We start from the raw sequence: 16,756 nt of genomic DNA, 5'->3' as shown, positions 1-16,756 counted from the left end.
CGGTTTCTATTCTTAATTTGTGACAACCAATTCTGTCACAAATGAATAATCTTGTGTAATTTTTAGGGAAACCACCGTTCAGATGACATCAAGGGGCGTATCAATTCCCTGGAGTCCAAGGTGCGCTCGCTGGAGGACAGCGCCACCAAGCGCAAACAGAACCTGGACGACAACTCTGCCTTCCTGCAGTTCAACTGGAAGGCTGATGTCGTGGAGTCTTGGATCGGTGAGATGTCTTAGATGTCTTCAACAGTTACTTCTGTTTTATTAACTTTCAGAGCTCCCCAGACGCCAAAGATGTATTGTAAAATGTATGATATTGTGCCTGGGTTAAGACACAAAGGTAAAAATCCATAAGGTTACGTTGGTTCAGAACCAAGGAGAGGTCCAATCGCTTATGTAGTAGTTAGTGATACTCAGTTTAGTACCAAGGAGAGGTCCTGTCGCAGATGTATTATAGTTATTGATACCAAATTCAGTACCAAGGAGAGGCCCAATCACTTATATAACAGTTAGTGATACCAAGTTCAGTCCCAAGGAGAGTTCCAATCATTTGATGATGTAATGGTTAGTGATACTCAGTTTAGTACCAAGGAGAGGTCCTGTCGCAGATGTATTATAGTTATTGATACCAAATTCAGTACCAAGGAGAGGCCCAATCACTTATATAACAGTTAGTGATACCAAGTTCAGTCCCAAGGAGAGTTCCAATCATTTGATGATGTAATGGTTAGTGATACTCAGTTTAGTACCAAGGAGAGGTCCTGTCGCAGATGTATTATAGTTATTGATACCAAATTCAGTACCAAGGAGAGGCCCAATCACTTATATAACAGTTAGTGATACCAAGTTCAGTCCCAAGGAGAGTTCCAATCATTTGATGAAGCAATGGTTAGTGATACTCAGTTTAGTACCAAGGAGAGTTCCTGTCGCAGATGTATTATAGTTACTGATACCAAATTCAGTACCAAGGAGAGGCCCAATCACTTATATAACAGTTAGTGATACCAAGTTCAGTCCCAAGGAGAGTTCCAATCATTTGATGAAGCAATGGTTAGTGATACTCAGTTTAGTACCAAGGAGAGTTCCTGTCGCAGATGTATTATAGTTACTGATACCAAATTCAGTACCAAGGAGAGGCCCAATCACTTATATAACAGTTAGTGATACCAAGTTCAGTCCCAAGGAGAGTTCCAATCATTTGATGAAGCAATGGTTAGTGATACTCAGTTTAGTACCAAGGAGAGTTCCTGTCGCAGATGTATTATAGTTACTGATACCAAATTCAGTACCAAGGAGAGGCCCAATCACTTATATAACAGTTAGTGATACCTAGTTCAGTACCAAGGAGAGTTCCAATCATTTGATGAAGCAATGGTTAGTGATACTCAGTTTAGTACCAAGGAGAGGTCCTGTCGCAGATGTATTATAGTTATTGATACCAAATTCGGTACCAAGGAGAGGCCCAATCACTTATATAACAGTTAGTGATACCTAGTTCAGTACCAAGGAGAGTTCCAATCATTTGATGAAGCAATGGTTAGTGATACTCAGTTTAGTACCAAGGAGAGTTCCTGTCGCAGATGTATTATAGTTATTGATACCAAATTCAGTACCAAGGAGAGGCCCAATCACTTATATAACAGTTAGTGATACCTAATTCAGTACCAAGGAGAGTTCCAATCATTTGATGATGCAATGGTTAGTGATATTAAGTTTAGTACAAAGGAGAGGTCCAGTCGCTTGATATCCAGATGCTTTTGTCTGGGATTATGCATTTGGATCAATCCGCAGTATTTTTCAACTGCATCCTCATTTGTTTTTGTAGTAAAGAAGTTAAGGATACTTATTTTTCAGTCATTTCAGACAAAAGTAATAGCATTATCCAATGACAACGGCTTTTAAATGGTCTAAAACATTTCCTACTCCATCACGGCATAGAACAGTTAAATGGTTCTATCTGTGAGGCAATGACCAAAATAAGTACTGATTTTTCACTGTTGCTACTGTTCAGCTGACAAGGAAGCGACGGTGTTCTCTGACGACTACGGGCGCGACCTGAGCTCGGTGCAGACCCTGCTGACGAAGCAGGAGACGTTCGACGCGGGTCTGCAGGCCTTCGAGAAGGAGGGCATCACCACCATCACCAAGCTGAAGGAACAGCTGGTCGCCTCCCAGCACGCCCAGTCTGACGCCATCAAGCAGCGCCATGCCAACCTCATCAAGAGGTGGGGCTCACATACATGTTTGAGAATATGTCAATGAAAAAGAACAAGAAGACATGTATGACTTATTACTTCTATGTTCAATGGTTACTACTTAATGTTATATCATTATGAATAAAATTATTTTCTTTTGTATCCTGATTTGTTATAATTGTGTATAGGGCTACTATGCAAATGAGTCACTGTAAATAAAGGGACAACTCTAAAGATTCATGATTGAAAAAATGTCATGTTAGTGTAATGTTTAGGGTGTTTTGCCCAGAACCCAGAGGTCCCGGGTTCAAATCCCCTGACCAGCTACTGATATTGTGCCCTTGGAAAAGGCACTTTACACGACTTTCTTCACTCCACTCCGGTGTAAAAATGGGTACCTGACTTCGGTTGGGAAGGTACGTAAAAGGAGGTGGAAGGAGAGGGTTGAGCTCCACCTTCCAATACCGTGCTGTAGACACAGTGGATAACAACCCATTGCCCCTACAGCCTCAAAAAGGCTAAGGGACTACCTTTATATATAAAGCTATTTATAGCTTTACCTTTTTTTTATAGATGGGAGAAACAGTGCCTGCTGCTGTCATTTGGTTGATTTATCAATGGGCCAATGGAAGAGAACATGTACATATTTTAACCCTTAAGCTGCCAGGTTTTTTAGCCAAGTAAAAATCAAAAATGTTTGACCCCTGACCTCCCTCGCGAAACCCTCGCAAAGCTGTTTTGTTCTGGGGAATACCCTATCCCGGTTATAACCGGGTCCAGCACACAAGGCATATTTCTGTATCCCTAGTTAAGTCGGGACTGGCAGCTTAAGGGTTAAAAGATCTTTTTGTTGTTGTACACCAATAGATGGGAGAAACTGCTGGCAGACTCAGGGGCTCGCAAGCAGCGCCTTCTGCGGTCCCAGGAACAGTTCAAGCAGGTGGAGGACCTGTTCCTTCTGTTCGCCAAGAAGGCCTCTGCCTTCAACAGCTGGTTCGAGAACGCGGAGGAGGATCTGACCGACCCCGTCCGCTGTAACTCCATCGAGGAGATCAAGGTCAGCGATATGAAGTGCTGTGTACCTAAACTCATTTTCAGGTTCATGTCCAGATTCAGGTCCAGAGGTTCAGGTTGAACATGACATGCGGTTGGCACTTGTGTGCTAGAAATACCCTTTTTTTCGTTTACATATAAAATTGCATGTTGGCATGAATTTTCCTATTTACATAGTTTGTGAGAAATGTATTTTATCACTAGTCCTGCAAGTGATGTTTCAAGAGTGTTATTGCAAAATAAACGTCATACAAATGATTTAGTTACAGTACACTAGACTGAGTGAACCATTTTTTTTTCAGGGGGGGGGGGCAACAATTTTCCCTCATTCTCACAAACAACATGGTTTGTTGGAAATTTGCTATACTTGCAACTGATGTTTCAAATGCCATAATTTCGATTACACAAGATCTAGTGTCATGCAAAAGGACATGTTTAAAATCGTGTAGCCTCAGTCCAACATTTTTTCTCGGAGGGGGGGGGGGGCAATAATTCTCATCCTTTTCGACAAACAATGTTGTATGTTGGAGACCAATTTTTTCTTCAGCTTGCATTGCAGGAAATGCATGTAACCGCTTCTTATGTTCCCCCAGGCTCTTAAAGACGCCCACGCAGCCTTTAAGGCCTCCCTCACAACTGCGGAAACTGACTACCAACAGCTGATCGAACTGGACAAAAAGATCAAGAGCTACAAGGTCACAAGCAACCCGTAAGTGCCCCTCTTATTATCCCCATGAAAAATGGAGATATTGTTTTGGGTTTGTCAGTCTGTCTGTGTGTTTGTGTTTCCGGATTTTTGTAGTCAACATAAGTCAAGAACCTCTTGATGGATTACAATGATATTTTGTATGTGGGTAGGTGTTGGGAAGACAAAGGTCAGGTCAATTTTGGGCCCCCTGACCTTGGTACTGTAGCAGGACATCCTTTTCTTGTATCTTTTGACCTGGACATGTTACATGTATGGTCTTGATTAGGTCTTGATTATTTGGTGGCAGATAGCTTGCGATGTAAGGAAAAACTGGTGTAGGTTTGGCCCCTTGCTCTGGAACTGCAGGGATATATACATTGTATTAGTCTAATATACTTGGCAGTCTTGACATATTCATGATATTGTACTCTTTGTACTGAAACTCAGCCCTAAGCTGCAAGTGTCCCATCAAGTTTTGTTATCCATGCATTCTTCTTGTTTATTTGTTGATTAAATACATGTAATGTAAGGCTTGTGATTCTCAAGTATATTACTGGCAGATACGATATGTTTATTAGAATTTGTTGGTGTCTTGTATTTCTTTCCTCTTATAAGTTATAGTTGTTCAAACATGGCATTATCGGTATGAGGTGTTTCTACAGTTGTTTTCCTTTTTCCCCTTAGGTACACCTGGTTCACTATTGAGGCCATTGATGACACCTGGAGAAACCTGCAGCGCATCATTGCAGTAAGGCAGCCCAATGATTATAGTTTCAGTTTCAAGCACATTAAAACTGACATCCAGAAAAGTGCCCAGAAAATAATTTATAGCAACAAAAAGGGACAAAAGAGTTGGCAAATAAATTTGAAATTGCTACTGTAGTTGCAGTAATAACAGTGAAAGGAAAGCACGATGTCTATGATTATGCTAATATTGAATGAAATTGAATAGAATATCGTATCTTGCTGTAGAGGGATTCTTTTGTTCAAGTGTATATTAGATAACTGTCTTTCCATGCATTGCAGTTTCTATGTAAAAGTTAACAAAATCACATTCCTAGAAAAATAAAATATGTAATGCTGTAAGCTACCTGCATGAAAATCAGGTGATGATGATGATGGTGATGATGATGATAATGATGGTTATTATAAGATCATAATGATGGTGATATGATGATGATGATGATTGCGATGATGATGATGATGATGGTGTTGACGATGATGATGATGACTATTACAGGAGCGCGAGGCGGAGTTGAACAAGGAGAAGTTGCGACAGGACGAGAACGACAAACTGCGCCGCCAGTTCGCTCAGCATGCCAACGCCTTCCACTCTTGGCTTCAGGAGACCAGGTAATATTAAGATTAGTCCTAGAACAAAGACTATACAGAACATACAACAATCTTCATTGATTCCTACAATCTTTATTAAGTATAGATGATTCGTTCAGGATGATAGATTTTGATGAGAAAAGATATTCTATGAACTTCAAGTTAAAACAATCTTAAAATTAGATTTAGAACGAGGATTATGTAGAATATACCACAACATTATCTTCATTCCCACAATCTTTATTAAGTATATTTCATTGGCTCAGGATGACAGATTTTGATGATAAAAGATATTCTATGAACTTCAAGTTAAAATAATCTTAAAATTAGATTAAGAACGAAGATTGATATGTAGAACATAAAACATTAACTTAAATTTAACTTCATTCCCACAATCTTTATAAAGTATATTTCATTTGGCTCAGGATGACAGATTTTGATGAGAAAAGATATTGTATGAACTTCAAGTTAAAATAATCTTAAAATTAGATTTAGAACGAAGATTAATATGTAGAGCATAAAACATTAACTTAAATGTAACTTCATTCCCACAATCTTTATAAAGTATATTTCATTTGGCTCAGGATGACAGATTTTGATGATAAAAGATATTCTATGAACTTCAAGTTAGAATAATCTTAAAATTAGATTAAGAACGAAGATTAATATGTAGAACATAAAACATTAACTTAAATTTAACTTCATTCCCACAATCTTTATAAAGTATATTTCATTTGGCTCAGGATGACAGATTTTGATGAGAAAAGATATTGTATGAACTTCAAGTTGAAATAATCTTAAAATTAGATTTAGAATGAAGATTAATATGTAGAACATAAAACATTAACTTAAATTTAACTTCATTCCCACAATCTTTATAAAGTATATTTCATTTGGCTCAGGATGACAGATTTTGATGAGAAAAGATATTGTATGAACTTCAAGTTAAAATAATCTTAAAATTAGATTAAGAACGAAGATTAATATGTAGAACATAAAACATTAACTTAAATTTAACTTCATTCCCACAATCTTTATAAAGTATATTTCATTTGGCTCAGGATGACAGATTTTGATGAGAAAAGATATTGTATGAACTTCAAGTTAAAATAATCTTAAAATTAGATTTAGAATGAAGATTATGTAAAACATACAATTATATTAACAGTTATCTTCATTCCCACAATCTTTATTATTAGTATAATAGATGATTGGCTCAGGATGACAGATTTTGATGAAAAAAGATATTGTATGAACTTCAAGTTAAGATAATCTAAAAATTAGATTTAGAACGAGGATTATGTAGAACATACAGCATTAAGTTAACTTCATTACCACAATCTTGATTATTGATAAGCATTATATGATTGGCATAGGATGATGAATTTTGATAATTCAGAAATAATCTATGAAGTTAAAAAAAAATGTGCACTCCTCTGATAAATATGTACCTTGTCAACTTTACTATTTAAATGTTTGTTAGTCCAAGCTGTTTCTGTCTTTACACAAAGGTGTTTGTTTACAATGGTATATTGAAACCTGTTATACTGCATGTATGTGTACTTTGTCTTATGTCACTTTGTACTTTCTTTTAAACTGTAGATAGAGGTTCACGTAGTTGTATGTAGTTTAACAGTGTTGTATTCTTGGGAGCATTTTCATGTCAGTCCTTGAAAATAGTACTGTCACACCTCATACTCTGGGTACTCGTTATATGCAATGTGGTAGTGAAACTTACAGTAGAGATCTTCCCTGAAGACTATACTGTTGTTACTGTTACTGTTGTTATTGTAATGTTACTATTAGTAACAGTTTCTAACTGTTTCTTGTCAGTCCTTAAAAAAACAGTGTCACACCTCATACTCTGGAAACACATTATATGCAGTGACTTTACAGTAGAGATGTTTCCTGAGTAGTTAACTGTTGTTGTTTCTGTTATTACTGAAATGTTAGTAATTGTTACTGTTAGTAACAGTTTTTCCTCTCTTCCTCCACCTCTTCTCCCTCTCCCCCGGTGATGGACTCTGAAGGGCCTACCTCCTGGACGGGTTAATATCTTTCTCCTTTCCTTCTGCATGATCAACGCTCATGGTTGTCCTACATGTTACTTAACTGTCGTCCAAGTCAGAAATCTTATCAATATGCATCTAATTTTGAGAAACAAAAAAGCAGAAACTATTGCATCAATACTTGATACATGTACTAGTGTCACTGTCTAATCTTTAGGATGTTTTCAAAAATGATTTACAGCGACTAGTGTCGACATGTCTGGTCTGAAATGTTCCAGTCCCTAGATTAAAGCTAAAATATTTATTTTTTGATTTTCATTTTGGTTTAATTTATCCCAAAGATTTTGAAATACTGGTCACAGTTTCCTTTAGAAAGTTTTAGTGTTTGTGCTTTAATTGGAAACCTTGCATACATTTTCCTCAGCGTTCCAATTTCTTTTTGCTAAATTTTGCAGTGTGCATTCTGTGTCCTAATCATGACTTTGATACAATTATTTATGGCATTTTCTTCAGCTAATACACATTTCAAAAATGCTTATAATGATATAAGAAGCTTTCTGAACTCATACAAGTTTCAGTGTGTCAATGTCTTTTGTATTCCTCATTTACATGATAATCGTGTAACCCAAATTTTTGGCATAAAACGTTTTAGTTAGCACCTTTCATTCTTTGTCTTTGTTAACCTTTTGTTCTATCTCTATTGTCGTTGTCCTTTGTTGATATCTCCATTGTCTCTTCCTGTCTTGTCTAGTATTGAACTACTCGGTCCGTACCAAAAGTACCGACGCCTCATAGATGGGCAAGGCTCTCAAAGGTTTAACACCTGTCCATCTCTCTTTGTTTTAAAGGGACTATCCATGGAAATACCCATTCTAGACTCAATACACAATCATTTTGGTCTTTATTTGGTTGAGCAAAGGGCTAGCAACCTTCCCTGTATACCTCTAAAACCTTGCAACAGAAATTTTAAACCTCTAAAATCTTGCTGCCCTGAGTGCAACTACAATGTAGGCAAAAAAGTGACCAAAGAAAATTTCCGAATAGCAACTGAAGGTTTTTTTATTCACAACCAAGTATTTTACAAGAGCCGACGTTTCGATGACTGTCATCTTCATCAGGGCAATACTGACTGGTTCTCAGTGCACTGAAGCTAGGTGTTACTGCTGACAATGCAGTCCCAAAAGTGAAGTATTGTTACATTAATTAGATACTGTTAAGCAACAATGGTGAGATGACAATGGTGAGATGATGCGTTCCAAATGTAATATTGTTCAACAGCAATGATAAAGCCCTGATGGAGATGACAGACAGGTGTCAAAACGTCGGCTCCTGTAAAATACTTGATGATGATCCACTGTATTGTAAAATACTTGGTTGTGGATAAAAGAACCTTGCTATTCAGTTATTTGCCAACCTGATGAAATTTCATTAATAAAAGCCTTGTGAAAGGCTTTTCATTCTGAAGAGGCACTAGCACTTAATGTAGGTATTTGTGGCGGGTGTGCTTCAAGAATCCATGTGATAGTCCCTTACATAACTTTACTTGTCTCATTACTTTTTCTCTGCAAGACTTTTACCAGATTCTGTTTTGTGCATTTGTGCATAATGATTTTGCAACTAAGCTTGCTTCATTTGCATCTCAAGTATGCTTTCTTAATATGGTATTTAATGCTTTATCAATGTCATTGCTTTTGCTCATGCACATGCAGTGTGGTTTGATTTTTTTTTTTTTTTTCGTGCAAGTCAACTACAGTTTTTATGTTATCATTGTGTCAGAATGTGACAATATCTGTATTCATCAAGAAAACCTTTTATTTTGCAAAGACCTTGACTTTGGTTCAGAATAGCTGGTACAATGCATAATGTGTAATGACATCACAATATGCAGTATAACAGCCTGATATCACAATAGCATGTGATAATTTTCCCTGACATCACACTAGCATGTGATAATTTTCCATGATGTCACAATAGCTGGTGGTAATTTTCCGTGATGTCACAATAGACAAGACTAACTTTCTCTTGATATCACAGAGGCAGGAAATAATTTTGCCGTTTTCTTTTTTTAATTTCCAGGGCTGCTATGGTGGAAGAGACTGGATCTCTGGAGGCTCAGCTAGAGGCAACCAAGGTAGGAACTAAAAAAAAAGAAGAAAAAAATCTGAATGAAGCAGAGCTGATGAAAGGAACTTGTTCTGCTAAGAACTGATTGGGAATCATACTGGCTAATATAAGTCTTATCATGAATGAATAAACTGAAGCTGAAAGCAAATATTTCAGTATGATTAATGGGAAGGGCAAATCGAAGATTAGGTACTGTACAATTCTTAGCCAATCAAAATGACAAATGATTTAAGTGCAATTAATTCTCAACCAATCAGAAGAATCAATGAGTCAAGCACAATTTCCAGACAATCAGAATGATCAACGGTTCAGGTACAACTTTCCACCAATCAGAGTTATCAATGATTCACGTACAACTCTCAGCCAATCAGAGTGATCATGATTCCAGCACAATTTTTAGCCAATCAGAATAATCAATGATTCAAGTACAATTTTCCACCAGTCAGAATGACCCATGATACAAGTACATCTCCCCACCAATCAGAATGATCATGATTCATTACAAGTACAATTTTGAGCCAATTAAAATGATCAACTGTTGAAGGACAATTGTCAGCCATTGCAATCAGTGTGATCAATAATTTAAGTACACTTTGGTTTAAGCCAATCAGAATGACCCATGATTGATACAACCACTACTTTCAACCAATCAGAATGATCCATGATAAGTCAATGATTTAATGCAAATCCATTCAAAAACCTATTTCAAATCAATCAATCTCTGATCAACAAATCAAGTGCCAATGGTCCGACCAGTGTTGTTTTAAGAGAAATGTTCAAACGTTACCATGACTGTTTCTGTGGTAGGCAAGCACCAGCAACCTGGAACACCAGCTGGAGCTCATGAAGGTAAAACTGTTGGCCAACGGTTCGTCACAAACTGTTCCGGCGATTTGAAAATTGTTGAAAGTAACAGATGTTGATATGACTCGATTTGTGACAGGTCGAACACACACCAATAAACCTGTACTTTTTATTAATCAGATTATGGAGTCAAGTACTGGTAATTGGTTTTGGAACTTGTTAGTGTTAACTAAGAGGGTACTAAATGCTGTTTTAGTAACAGTTCTAACTAACTTTATTTTCTTCGTTTAAGCCACCAGTTTGTATACAATGTTCATTGTGTGTATTGTATTATAGAATTTTGACAGCTTTTTGTTGTATCCTTCATACAAAGCTCTTGTCCCACTTTGCCATCTTTGGCAGTAAAGAAAAACATGGTTGTTGTTCCATACATGTACATGTACAGTGTAGTATACAAAGAAAAGTCCAGCATTTTGAGAAAATGTTTCCCTGGCCCACAGCAAAAGTGCCAGGAGATCCGTACCCACCGTACCCAGCTGAAGAAGGTGGAAGACCTGGGAGCAAACATGGAGGAGCGACTCATCTTGGACAACAGGTGGGACTGACATCTCTATCTAGATCTGTAACACTTGACAGACACAGAGAGCTCTGTCGATAATAGTTTACCAGTGTTAGAAATACCCACCTGCAGTCTGCAATTTTCAAGATTGCAGAAGAAAAAATTAAACAATCTGCAAATTTGCAGAATGAAAAAATCAGGCTCAGGATTTAATGGTTCTCAATTTAGCAAACTAGCCGCACTGAATAAACTGAAACCTGAACATTTAACTAAAGGTAGAGTCTAAAAAATGACAGCAATGTTGCAAAGCTAGGTATGATGATAATAAGTAGGCATTATTAGTATAACACTGCAACAATTTAAAGCTTGACAAGTACAAAGTGTAATTCAAATGTAGAATAAGAAGTTGAAAATACTCTCCTTTGATGAGGACATTAAGCCTGACCTGTCTCGTTTTTGGGCTTTGCCTCAAGCATGTGAAAGAGCATGTTACACAATTATGTTGATAATAGTAGTGTGCTCTAACCAAAAACTAGAGCCCCATTGCATTATCAGCCAGTGAAGAAACATTATACAATGTACTTAGTAATACCCTTAGTTGACGACAACTGTCTTACCTTATTCAAGAATGCTACATTAGTTTTGTAGATGTACATTTTATCTCTGCCCTGTAGGTTACTTCTGTCTGTACACAATATTAGATTCATCTACTAGCTTGTCCATGTTGTTAGTTCAAGGTCATCCATTCTTACCATAATTATTGTTTACTTGATGACAGATATTTACCAGGCACAAGTACATTATGTGTACTATGTAATGATTGTGTAGCTTTAGCTTTGGTCCAAGTTTTTTTGCTAAATATTTTATTTTGCACTGTCCCCTGGCAGGTACACGGAGCACAGCACGGTCGGGCTGGCCCAGCAGTGGGACCAGCTGGACCAACTGGGGATGCGCATGTGTCACAACCTGGAGCAACAGATACAGGCCAGGTAACAATCTCTCCTTATGCTTTTTGTCATTGTGGCATCAAATGTCCGAGTAGCTAGCGACATTGAGAGGTCGCATGTTCAATTCCTTGCTAGACATTGTGTCTTTGGGAAAGGCACTTTACATGACTTTTCGCACTCCACCCAGGTGTAAAAATGGGTACCTGACTTTGGTTGGTGAGGTAAAAGGCGGTGGAAAGAGAGTATTGGGCTCCACCTTCTAATACCGTACCCTAGACACAGTGGATAACTAACCTCTGCCCCTACGGCCTCAACAAGGCTGTTTACCTCCTCTTTTTATTTACATTGTATTTCAGGCACTATCTCGGTCCATAAGAATGATAAAAGAATAACAGTTACAGACAAATAGGCTTAACATACACCTTTCTCTCTCTCCAGGAACAAAGTGGGAGTGTCCGAGGAGGCTCTCAAGGAGTTCAGCATGATGTTCAAGTGAGTAAAAAGTTTTCTCTGTGAACATCTCCTTTTCCGAAACCTGCTTTGGTTCATCATTCAGAGGGGGGTGGGGTGGTAAAGCCATAGGTCTTGTGTATGGATAGTGTCATGCAGGTATTGCATGCACCTTAGGGGTGTTGCTCAGTAACAGATCAAGATCAAGGTATTTAATCTCATTTAAGAGCCCAAGACACTTGTGATGAAGAAAGGGTGACCCCACGTGCTGAAAATGAGAGAAGGGATGATGCAGTACTACCTTGAAAAAAGTGTCAATGCTTTACTCCAATCGAGGATGACAGCTCTGCCTTACTTGCTAGGTGTTACCTAACTTAGCATAGTCCAACATGCCACTATATACAAACACAGAGTTGTAGTTTATGATACTATACTTTGGCAGAGAGTAACGGCACTGGTTACTGTCTTTTTCCCAGACATTTCGACAAGGATAAGAGCGGGAAGCTGGACCACCACGAGTTCAAGTCCTGTCTGCGCTCGCTGGGCTACGACCTGCCCATGGTGGAGGAGGGAGAACCTGACCCAGAGTTCCACGCCATACTCGACACCGTCGATCCCAATAGGTTTGTTAGATATGCTAGATATTCTCATCTCATTATCCACCTCTACTATTCCTGGACCTCATTCGGGGTCATTGGGGCACCTTTTGGTAGATCTGTACACAATTCCACATCTCATATTACATGTACTAAGTCTTTTGTAAACTTAACTAGTATCCTAGAATTGTTGCATGCTCTTATGCGTTTCCAAAGCCCCTGTTAGATATGTTTTATGTTGTTTGAATATGGCAGCAAATTGGGGACGTTCTTTGGACAGCCTACATGTGTGGTTCAAAATTCTGTTGACGGAAAAAGCTGACATAGATTCTTGTCAATGACAGTTTGGATAAGCATCCTTAGTGCTGCTATTTTTGTCTGTGGGGCTGGAAAAGTTGCAAAGCAGTATTGGTAAGGGGGTGAAGTCTGCCATCTGTACGGCCTTATTAGTCAGCAAGTCAGAAAAGTAGCTAAAACCTTGTCAGACTATGTCATCACCGGTCAAGTATTTTCTTTCTGTTGTAAATGGGCTAAGTGTCACTGCCTTGTACATGTCCTTTTTGATCAATCTTAAGACAGCATGTTCTCTTACATATTTCTTTATTTGTTTACAAGTCAGAAAAGTTGCCAAAGCATTGCATGATTGCTGAAAATATATCAGCAGAGTACTGATATTTTTTCTGTGTCTGCCAGGGATGGGTACGTGTCGCTGCAAGAGTACATGGCCTTCATGATCAGTCGCGAGACGGAGAACGTTCAGACGAGCGAGGAGGTGGAAAACGCCTTCCGGGCCATCGCCACGGAGGGCAAACCTTATGTCACGAAGGAAGAGCTCTACGCGGTAAGACCGACGGTCCTAATCATTGGACGATCTTTAGTTTCATTGTCTAACAACAGAAATAATCATGATAGAAATGCACATTTGTGATGATCTGTTAATTTTTTTCTCCAATCTTCTTTCTTAAACTTTGGTGGCATTCCTCTAAAATGCCAACCATGCATCTATACATACAGATATATGAGTACACAATGCATCCATTTTCAATTTCTATGACTGAAAATGAACACAATGCTAACACTGAATCAACTGTCTGTGTACTAAGTAACAAGATGCACTCTTTTTATTCTCAAAAACACTTGATATATTAAAAAACTTACCTGCAAATCACTACTGATTGTTTACCGAACTCACAGTGGTCTATGCAACGTGCACAATGTATCAAAATGTCAAATTCCTTGGTGATAGACACATAATAATGTCAATGTTCTGCAAACTAATCAACTAAATTGTCTTGTATTTAGTAGTCGTCAAAATCACTTTAAAGACCTAAGTTTGAAAATCTGTATTTTAGTTGAAAACAGTGTTGAGATCAGGAAATGCAAAGTATTTTCATGCTTGAATTTTTTCTGATTGATCACAAAATCGTTATACGTTAAGTGTAGATGCTATAAAGTTAACGTGTATATAATATACGTGTAACCATATTAACAGCATGATGAATTCGAATTATTCGTAAATCAAGTTAGACGTCACTAATGCATTGTTTAACATTGTAACATTAGACTAAGTGTATATTGTATTAAATCTTGCTATTATTATATAACCCTGCTTTAACCACCCACCCACCCAAGGCTTCCCTTAGAATACAGACATCCATACACACTACCCCTGCTTTCTTAGTCAACCTAGCACTCTGCGCCTTTCTCCGTCATGTTTACACAGAATTTGCATATTTTTATTGACATTCGTCAGAAAATGGTTAAAATCCTTTTCTTTTCAAACCCCATTGAAAGTTGTGAGAAGCAAAATCATTTGTGTTCAAATTACAAGGCTTATCGACATGATTTTGTATACGGAAATACAATTGCTAGATCTACATGTAAGTTTGGCCGCCATGGAAAGATATGAATTTGACCACCACTATAGATTAATTTTGCAAATCTTGTGTATTACATGTGCAGCAACACCCTTTCTCATGCACAACCACCATGAATTAAGTCATGATTCATTTTTATGCTAGACTAGTTTCCTACTCCAGCTGCTCCCCCTAGTGGCCGCACCCTGTAATGCAACCGCCATCTATCCACCTGCAGCACAGCTTTACAAATCTTTTCATTTTCCTTTTTATTTTTTTCATTTTAATTTTGTTGCAATGGAATCTTCCTTGCTCTCAAGGGTCTTATAAAATCCATTTGTTTTCCACAAATCCCTGTTTATAAAACTTAATTAAAAGAAAATATGGATGATTTTATTTCCCAAAATTTTGGAATCATTCTTTAAAGATACTGAAAAATACTCAGCCAAAAAAAGAATACTGTTTTCAATTAAGCACTATTCTTTCTATGCTATAATCATGAATATCTAGAATAGTTTCCTATTTGTCATGCGTAGCCATCGGTCCTCCGGAATGGGTGATGCGGAGATTGCCGTCTGGAGCCTAAAGGATAAGTAGGGCATGGCGGCCGCTTCTTAGCGGGCGCCTGCTACCACCCAGAAATGTCAGGGTTGGGTGGGTGGGTCGCTTTAAGCTCCGTCAGGCGGTTGGAGGACCTCTGGCTTGCAAGTGACACTTGTCTCCTTCCGCGTGCCCTTATATAGTATTAATGTATCACGTGATCCCTCCGGACCTATAGCTGCGCATGACAAGTAGTTTCCTATTTGTCATGCGTAGCCATCGGTCCTCCGGAATGGGTGATGCGGAGATTGCCGTCTTCCGCCATCGTTCCATCCGGTTATTAGCTTTCTTCTATTTTTCGGCACACCCTTCGTATACCGGTCCCTTATTTCTGCTATTTCTTCCTTCCCTTACCCATTTTCTATCCTTTATCCTTTTCCCGTTCTTCTCCCCTTTTTATCCGTATTTCCATAAAGAATGGCCCGTACCTCGTGTTCTGTGTACTGTTTTATTCCACTTTTCTGTTTTTCTGGCCATATTGTCTTTTGGTCATGTTGTGAACTTGTGGATGCGATTATCACTACGCCTTATTACGGCCTTACTGTGTTATAAACGCTTTCTCTACGTGTCTCACGTCATTGGCAGTTTCAAAGTCGCGGACCGCTTTCTCCGCCTCCTCTGAGGCTAGGGCTGCTGATACACCCCCCACTCCCATTACTCTCGATAGTTTTGTGTAATAGGTGGGTGTCTGTTCCGAGAACCATCCGATGTGTTCCATGGCTTGCTGCTTTGGAACACCCGTCATTGCTAGTGTAATTGCGCAGCCTGTTCGAAAGCTGTGTATGGTCTCCCCGTCGTCGTCGTTCAGAGCTTTTAAGTACTTTCTCAGCGCTGCTTCCATTGTACTAGTTGCTGCTTGTTTGTTGGCAATCTCCCCCTCCTTTGTTGTGGGCGGAAAGAGAAACATCCCATCTAACGGCACTTGTAACTGCCGAGCTGTGTCGATGTACAGGTCTAGCCCTCTGACTGGACATACTGTCTCATCCTTCACTTTTTCTAATGCGAACATATTTGTCCTTCCTCCTCTCAGGGTCTTTCCCCACACTTGATTAAACAGTAGACCTCCCGAGGGTAGTCTTTTGACGTCGTCCGTTCTTACATTTAATAGATCTCCTCCCCGATCCCCCGAGAAGAAGAGTGTTTTGAAGAAGGCCTGGTCCCGAGCCAAAATGAACGCGGCCACTGGCGAGTTCTCCTTCCTTAACCTTCCTTCTATATGTGTCGCCAACCTGGCTAGCTTCGACAGAAATATCGGGACTGCCTGCTGTGGGGGGACACTCGCCTCTAGTTGTTCCTGTGTAATTACCTTCAGGTAGGCTTTCATAAGTGGGCTAGTGGCCGGGTTGCCTTGGGCCGCTATAGGGTCCCACTCCCCTATCCTGCCCTCTGAGCTGAAGATGGCCCTTAGTTTTCCGATATAGGAGTCGACCGTTTTGTAGGCCAGTCTAGTCGGACAGTTACATTGTCTAGCGGTCGATCTTTTCTCTTCGACTTTGTACGGGCAGCCCGCATTGTGGAGTGTTTTCTTCCCCATCTCGTC

At 38.9% G+C, this 16,756-nt stretch overlaps 1 protein-coding gene across 30 annotated transcripts in view; it reads left to right on the top strand.

The window, feature by feature from the left end:
- LOC136442125 (spectrin alpha chain, non-erythrocytic 1-like) overlaps positions 1–16,756 on the top strand; it is a 92,021-nt gene that overhangs the window by 65,213 nt on the left and 10,052 nt on the right. For 17 of the 30 annotated variants that reach the window (XM_066438756.1, XM_066438782.1, XM_066438761.1 and 14 more), the window contains 15 exons: positions 67–226; positions 2,015–2,228; positions 3,066–3,255; positions 3,845–3,960; positions 4,624–4,687; positions 5,180–5,292; positions 7,302–7,319; positions 8,032–8,094; positions 9,357–9,411; positions 10,212–10,253; positions 10,709–10,803; positions 11,655–11,756; positions 12,153–12,206; positions 12,641–12,787; positions 13,454–13,601. In XM_066438756.1, coding sequence (XP_066294853.1) covers positions 67–226; positions 2,015–2,228; positions 3,066–3,255; positions 3,845–3,960; positions 4,624–4,687; positions 5,180–5,292; positions 7,302–7,319; positions 8,032–8,094; positions 9,357–9,411; positions 10,212–10,253; positions 10,709–10,803; positions 11,655–11,756; positions 12,153–12,206; positions 12,641–12,787; positions 13,454–13,601 — 1,581 coding nt within the window. The remainder of the gene's footprint in view (positions 1–66; positions 227–2,014; positions 2,229–3,065; positions 3,256–3,844; positions 3,961–4,623; positions 4,688–5,179; positions 5,293–7,301; positions 7,320–8,031; positions 8,095–9,356; positions 9,412–10,211; positions 10,254–10,708; positions 10,804–11,654; positions 11,757–12,152; positions 12,207–12,640; positions 12,788–13,453; positions 13,602–16,756) is intronic. The other 13 variants (XM_066438785.1, XM_066438783.1, XM_066438778.1 and 10 more) reach the window with 5 other exon arrangements.

Source organism: Branchiostoma lanceolatum, chromosome 9, assembly GCF_035083965.1.
Source record: "Branchiostoma lanceolatum isolate klBraLanc5 chromosome 9, klBraLanc5.hap2, whole genome shotgun sequence".
Lineage (NCBI taxonomy): Eukaryota > Metazoa > Chordata > Leptocardii > Amphioxiformes > Branchiostomatidae > Branchiostoma > Branchiostoma lanceolatum.
The sequence above is the reverse complement of the archived record's forward strand: the minus strand, read 5'-3'. Positions and strand labels throughout refer to the sequence as shown.